Source organism: Belonocnema kinseyi, chromosome 3 (genome assembly GCF_010883055.1).
Source record: "Belonocnema kinseyi isolate 2016_QV_RU_SX_M_011 chromosome 3, B_treatae_v1, whole genome shotgun sequence".
Classification (NCBI taxonomy): domain Eukaryota; kingdom Metazoa; phylum Arthropoda; class Insecta; order Hymenoptera; family Cynipidae; genus Belonocnema; species Belonocnema kinseyi.
In genome coordinates, this window is record NC_046659.1 from 61,837,778 (window position 1) to 61,845,124 (window position 7,347).

At 35.7% G+C, this 7,347-nt stretch overlaps 2 protein-coding genes across 7 annotated transcripts in view; one reads left to right on the plus strand and one right to left on the minus strand.

Annotated features, from left to right (window-relative positions):
• Positions 1 to 666: 666 nt before the first annotated feature.
• On the minus strand, positions 667 to 5,586 carry LOC117168705 (nucleolin-like). 2 transcript variants are annotated; one of them, XM_033354402.1, is made up of 3 exons: positions 4,923 to 5,586; positions 2,592 to 2,702; positions 667 to 1,989 (listed from the first exon to the last, which is right to left on the minus strand). In XM_033354402.1, exons 1-3 carry the CDS (start codon positions 5,305 to 5,307, stop codon positions 1,718 to 1,720), a joined length of 768 nt encoding a protein of 255 aa, XP_033210293.1. In that variant the 5' UTR covers positions 5,308 to 5,586; the 3' UTR covers positions 667 to 1,717. The 2 variants fall into 2 exon arrangements, with proteins under 2 accessions (XP_033210293.1, XP_033210294.1); XM_033354403.1 differs by lacking the exon at positions 2,592 to 2,702 and having other exon boundaries at positions 4,923 to 5,584.
• A 337-nt stretch (positions 5,587 to 5,923) lies between these two features.
• Positions 5,924 to 7,347, plus strand: part of LOC117169072 (splicing factor, suppressor of white-apricot homolog) — a 22,674-nt gene continuing 21,250 nt past the window's right edge. For 3 of the 5 annotated variants that reach the window (XM_033355182.1, XM_033355185.1, XM_033355186.1), the window contains exon 1: positions 5,925 to 6,435. In XM_033355182.1, the coding sequence (XP_033211073.1) occupies positions 6,245 to 6,435 (191 nt within the window). In that variant the 5' untranslated portion in view covers positions 5,925 to 6,244. The other 2 variants (XM_033355184.1, XM_033355187.1) reach the window with 2 other exon arrangements.

Genomic DNA, 7,347 nt, shown 5'->3' on the forward strand with positions numbered 1-7,347 from the left:
ATAAGGCTTTCAACAAGAAACTGTTTAATTTTTAACGCCAGAACCTGGAAATTTAAAAATTGTAAATGGATTCCGAATTGGTTTGTAAAATCAATTATTAACTATTCAATCCTGAATGTAGTTCCATTTTAAAAATCATTAATGCATTTATATTCAAAATAGTTCAACTAAAAGAGTTTTTATCAAAAATCTTGAAAATTCAAACGCTCCCAATTTGTAATTATTTAAGCCTTTAAAACTAGAGGTTTGAAATTCTTTTATTTAAAATGTACGCTTAAAAATGAAAATCTACTATGATACATTTTTGAGTGAAATATTTTCAAATTACGCATTGTAAACTGAATATTATAATTGTCATTTCCCTTCCAAGCGTTCGCCCTGAAAATTCAACTGCACGGCGTCCATAATTGACGTGTTAGCCTAAAAAATGTAAAAAAAACTTTAAATGTTTTAAGACTTCAAAGAACAATCGAACTCTGGACATAAATTTTACAAAATGAAGCATGCAATTTAATTCTGAAGTCTCACATCAGCAAAGAAAGAAACCTATTCTTTGAGGTTTGAAACAGTAAAACTTAAAAAAAGCTACTAATTTGTTATCAACAGTAATTTTTGGAGAAACATACACAAATAAATAAAAATGAGGTATTAAATAGAATCATGAACTTTATGTTGGTTAGTACAGGTTTATTGAATTTGCTATATTATGAAGATCTACATTGTGCTATTTCATGTGATGTCTTATACATCTTCTCTAAAACGTTTTACCTTAAAACTTATGTTCCTGGAGAAAAAGGATTAAAATCTTCGACACCTAGAGATATCATCACACCTAAGAAGTGGCTTCAATAAAAGTGCTTGAATCGTTACGAAATCGAATTTAAAATTTTCATCAAAAATGATTTTGGTCTCTAGTATTCTGTGTCAACACTCAAAACACTTGGAAACGAAAACAAAATTACAAACTTTGTACTGAAAATTTCAGAAGCAGACTACAAGAAAATCTCTACTTCTTTTCAAAAGCAATTTGAAAATTATTGTTTCGTAGAACTTCAACTTCGTCGCTGGAATTACTTATTGTTATAAATTGATAGGGCGTACCACGTAAATAAGTATACAACCATATTAACAATATTTTAAGAATGGGTATTTTATCGATTTGAAAAAGTAATCCAATATAAAGTACAATATCGGTTACGATCCACATTTCGCCAATAAAACCTTAGGACTAACTAAAAAATACGAATACCATTGATATGGATTAGCAGCACTTGGGAAAAACCCGCTACATTCGCTTGAATTTGTATGAAATGCTTGCGTCACAAAAATTTTTAGTAGTCCCGTGAAAATTCGTCGAAACAATCGCGACTGAACCATGAGGTTGTACTTCGATGGATCCGATGCTTTCGATTTTGAAACATCGAAAAATACATCTATTCTATTGCTAGGGATTATAAAATAATACACGTAGTATTGTATTTCAAAATCACACAGAATAATGAAACTATACACAAGTCACATTACATTCTTATAGATGTAAATATAGTAAATATTCGCTTGGGCTCGGGACTTTCGTGTGATTGATTACCTTTTCAAAGTGTTTATAAAAATTTATTATTAATTTTACTACGAGACATATCTCCATAGTGTCCTGTTCAAGCTCCAAGCCCTGCAGTGACGGATGTTGAATATCAAGAATCAAGAATTAAAAACATTACTATTCGGAATCGCCGCCCTCTTCGTTGGCCGCAACTTCGGTACTGTTCTTCGCAGCGGGTTCAACTTTCTTGGTGGCTGGTTTGCTCTTGGATTTTTTTTTCGAGTCATCGCCATTCTCGCTTCCTCCATTCTCTACTACCTCTTGAGCATTTCCATTCTCTTCTGGCTCTGGGGACTCTTCCTCATCCTCCTTCTCGCTACCCTCAGCAACCTCATCTTCGGCTTCGTCCGCAATGTCCTTGGCCTTCTTACCCCTGCCCTTTTTCGCACCTGTTTCGCAAAATCAAAGAAAAATACATTTTAGAGAGTTCGAAGAAAACACGAAAATTCAGGCCTCAACCCTTTATAGTGTGACTATTTAAATTTTCTGTGGGGGTGAAACATAAAAAAAAACTATGCGGAATTCTTTACTACGGTAAGTGCTTAAGACGACACACGCCATTTTTTTTTCTACTTTTAATATTGAAGGTATTTGAGAGAATTGGATGTTTTCTCGAAAAAGAGCTTCACTAGATTTAATGTTCTGTAAAGGTTGATGCAATAAAGCACTGCTTCCATTTGATAAATTATACAAATATACATGCACTCCAAATCTTATTTTAATTTTAAAACTATATTCATGCATTAGACATTACATCGAACTAAATTTATCTAATTTTACTTTCGCCACCTTTGTCTTTAGAAAACATTACATTATTTTTTTATGACTAATAAATCATGCATTAAATTTATTCTACACTAAAATCTATAACAATCTAAAAAGTCCGTGTGGTGTAAATTAAGGGTGGTTTTTATTTAATAATTACTTGTCACGTTTTGTGACGTATAAAGGGTTAATTTTCCTCTCTCAAGTAATAAACTTTCTAAATTACCAGCGGCTTTCGTTTTCTTTTTTGACCTAGAATCACTGATTTCCTCCTCTTTTTTCAGCTTATCGTCAGTTTGTTTTTTTCTCGAGTTCTGGCTATTCGTTTTAGTCGTTTCTATAAAAAAAGAAAACGACCAAAAATGCTAATTCACTGACTGTTAGGAATTTACTAAAGTTATCCCAAGCTTAAAAATGAGCATTGTTAAGAATGATTTATAAACTCGATAACGCAAAATTAGTTACAATATTAACAATGGGAACATTTGCCTCGACTTTTTAAATACATTGTAACAATGCTCACTTTTGCACTTGAGATAACATCTTGGTACATGAGATACATCTTTAAGAAGACAATACAGATAAACAAATAATATTTAATATTTTCTGATCGAATTAGTTATTAATGGTTTTCTAAAAGGAAACGTTTTTTCTCGCCTTGCTATACATTTTGTGTTGTTTTCGAGAATAAAAGTAGAAGTGAAAGCTATCTTGTGTATCAGTTTTTAAAAATAACCTCGTGTGGATGAAAAAATGTAACAATCTACTACATTTTATGAACATGCAGGGAAACACAGGATACTAATGATAAAACGTCATGCAACGATAATTCTATATTGTATGGTATCATCTCACCAATAAAGGTTTATTAAATAGATTAATTGTTTTCATTGAGTAAAATTTTACATACTGCAAAAACTATTTTATTTACAACAATTATTTTTCAACTTTTTTTTTTAAAGAACATTTCTTTTAATAGAAGTTGTTAAAAAAATACAACGTTTGAGAAGCTGCAGGGGAGGGCTAAATGCCACAACAATGCCCAAGCTAAAAAAAATGTACCATACAAAAATTGTTGTGCGGTGCAAGGGGGGGGGGGCATCAGCGCGGGGTATTTTTTGAGTGCCCCTTAGAAAATTTTATTCTTACGATGCCTAACCTTGATTTTAATGATTAAAAAAAGCATTAGAAAAAAATGGCGCCAAAAGAATAAACACGAGCACCTAAAAAAATAATAAATAACTGGTAAAAAAATTTAATGAAATATTGCTGCCAATTTTCCATGTAAAAATGTCGAAATCTGTTGATTCTTTGTAATTATCTGTTTCAATGTTTGTCTACATTTTTTTCGGGAAAACAAACATTACTTTCGCAGCAGACTGAAAAAAAGTAATGGGGAGGGGGGCAGTGGAAACGCGCCAAAATTATTTTCTTTATGTGTTGTTAAAAAAAAAAGAAAAAAAAAAGAACAACGCCTTTGGGTTGGACATACTATAGAAAACACATTGTGGAGGGGAGACGTCAGGAAAAATCGCTAGGTTTTTTTTAACGGACCTTCATGAAACAAAAGAACTCGAAAAAACTATTCTTAAATTACGTAAGGTTATTCAAAATTATTTTCAAAAATCTTTCGAGAAATAGAAAGACCGTTTTATCTCATAAAATTTTGCCAATTCCTGGAAAATAATGATTAAATTCGACATTTTCAGACACGCAGAAATGTGACCGGTGGTAAAAAATGGCGCCAAAGAATATAGACACGTGCACCTAAAAACTCTAGGAAAAAAGTACAAACGACTAATAAGAAAAAATTGAGTAAAATAAAAAACGCAAATTTTCCATATAAAAACATTCAAAAATTGTTGATACTTTGGAATAAAAATTCAGCATTTTTGTTTCATCACTCGAATAAAACTTTTTTTTCTAAATTATAAATGTATATAAGAAGAAAAAGAATTACACATCAGTTAAATTCTTTTTAAAAATCTTGAATAATCTGAAAAAATACTTTAAAAAAAAATATATATCCTAACACCTAAAAAAAATCAATAAAATCGCGCATCAACTAATAAAATAATCCGCTCCCCTAAACCCGAAAAATCCAGAACTACAAGCTCCATTTTTTCGCCAGGGCATCCCTATGAAACGTCATGCACTGATCAAAATGGCAAGGAAGGAAGCGAGCATGGCCGCAAGTGCAAAAATCGAAACCGAATGCAATCATTCAACTTGGGGATGGGCAATAAATACTCGAAGGTTCTACTGGTGAATAAAGGGGGTCAAACAGGTTTAAACGCTCAGTCTGAAGGAGGGGAGGGCGTAAGCGAAAAACGTAAAACGATAAAAATGATTAAATATGTATGAAAGGAAAGGGGGGCGGAAGGGGGATGGTGAAAATGTAACCGTCACCTCGGGATTTCGCGTCCCATTCTCCGGCAAATTCATGCATGCATAGAATTGGAACAAGGAAATTGAGGAAAAAACGCGGGAACAATTAACAAGCGACATTTTGTTTTAGGCGGAATGCCGAAAATACTGAGAAAATATGGATGCTTACCTTCGTCGGCGCCCGCCTTTTTCGCCGCTGGTTTACCGCGAGCCTTTTTCTTTGGAACTTCAGGGACTTCGTCGGATTCGGCGTTGTCCTCGTCGTTCAAAGGTTCATCCTCATCATCGGATTTTGCAGCTTTTTTCGCCTTCTTTGAAGTGGCGTCGTTTTTCTTGGTTGACGCCTTGGACTTCTTCACCGGTTCTGGTTCTGGCGTGACCTCGGGTTTTTTATTTTTCGCCGCACGGGGAAATCGGGGCTCTCTGGCGTCATCGGACTTCTCGGTGACGGCTTTTCGGCCTTTCGCCCTTTTTGGTGGAGATGCGTCATTTTCACCGGCGCCTTCAACAGCAACCTCCTCTTCGCTGCGCTTGTTCGTCTTTCGTGGAGGCATTTCTAAAACTTGGACTTAAGCTTAGCGTGAACGCGGCGAATTACTGTAGATGGTTTTTCAGGGACTTCTGGTACACTACCGAAGCCGGGTTTGAGATCGAGGTGAATTTGAGGTCCGAAGTAAAACTGAGTAATTGCAGCGCGTCTTTTTGTGGGTTTCGCCGGTATTTCTGAACTTCGCGAACGGCGGATCACAAGCTTGTTATCTTCCCACGCGACTGCACGTTGGCGCTCGAAGTCTCGAACCACGAATGTTTATCGACGTCGAATGGAAGCGAAGTGCCGCGAAGGACGGTTGGCGGATGGGACGATTCGATTTTGAAAAGTTCGAAAAGAAGACCAATAAGGAGTGGGAATTCAACGCTCGAGAGTGGGGATTGGTTAATAGGCTATTTGTTGCGCCAATTAAGCAGCTCGATATTTAGCGCCTAAAAAAGTACTTTGTAATAATGGCTGTGATTGGTCGAGATTACTTCCGGTACAGAAAGGAGGCGTACTTCCGGTTCGTGTCTGGTTTGTTGATTCGTTTGTTCGTCAGCTCGCTCCCTGCATATTTTAGAAAATTTCAGTCGAGGAATATTCTCGAGAATATTCTCAAATTCGTGGATATTTGAAGCGTTGCGAATTTTTAAATGTTAAGTTTTATTTAGAAAAGGGAAATTCAAACTACACAATACTAATATAAAATTCTTACATTTTTATGGCTGCCATTCAAACTAGGGATTTTCTTATTTTTCTTAATCATAGCTGAAAACATGCTTAAAATATGATCCAGAATATTCTCCTTCTCGGAATCGCGGGAGAATGTTCTCTTTTTAGAACTTGACTAGTTGACGAGACCAGACGCTTGACTCACACCACTCGTCAGGCCAGACGGATTCAATTCAAGGCATTCCTGCTGGCGAAAAAGGCAAATCGAAGCAAATGCACAAGCAAAAATGGCGTCGAAGGGTCAACGTTGGATAGATTCTGGCATTTTGCGGAAAAAAACAACAGAAGAGGAGCCGCAGGATCTGCTGGTGTTCGGGTACAGCTGCAAATTATTTCGAGATGACGAGAAGGCGAAAATGATTGATCAAGGGAAGCATTTGATACCGTGGATGGGCGATAGCACATTGAAGATAGACAGGTCCGTTCCCATAACCTAGAAAACATTATCTAGAATACGTATATAATTTTGTATAAAAACCTGTACGCGTGACAGGCTCCGAGAACTAATCTCAGAATTAAAGACGAACGAGACACACTCGAAAATAGAGACCCAAACGGTTTAACGTACGGATAAGCAAAATCTGGAGACTGTTTAAGGTTTCCGCAGGTGTTTCGGCCTTGAAGGCGAGTGCTCTACATGAGCGCAGACAAGGTGCTTTCGAATGTTTCGATTCCTGGTGCGAGTGGATGATCTTCGGAGCTAGCAGCAAGGTGAGACACAGCATAGAGAGACAAGTGGCAGCTGACGGTCATAAATTTAACAAAAATTGTGACCGTTCAGCACGGTATGTATTTAGTATTCTAGAAATCTGGAATCCATCCTGAATTCCTGAGAGGCACAAATTGGATTCTTAAATCTTGTCATCGAATCATTTTGTTTTTTAAGTTTTACTTAATTTCAAAGAATTATTCATCTTTATCTAGTTTTGGGACTTTAGACTGATTTATTCACCTCTGGTCCAATTATGTGATTTGACACGATTTGGATCTAAAATTCAGGTTTTTCTATTTCTGAGAGCTTCTGGTTTTAATGTATTTATTTTAATTATACTATTTTGAAATCGTAGAATTTTTCATGCCTTGAAATTGAAGTTTTGCTAATTCCGCAAGGCTCAATTACACATGTTCCATCTTTAATGTTTCTATATTGAAATTGATCCATTTTAGGAGCTTGCTCTTTAAATTGTGCAATTTTTAATGTTTTAATTGAAACCCCTCGTTTTCATGCTTTCAGAACTTTCAATGAATAAAAGGCTGAGTATATTCGTACCACCAGCCTTACTCAATATTGCAAAATGATTGGGTGACCTGCAAAGGGATTAAATGGGAG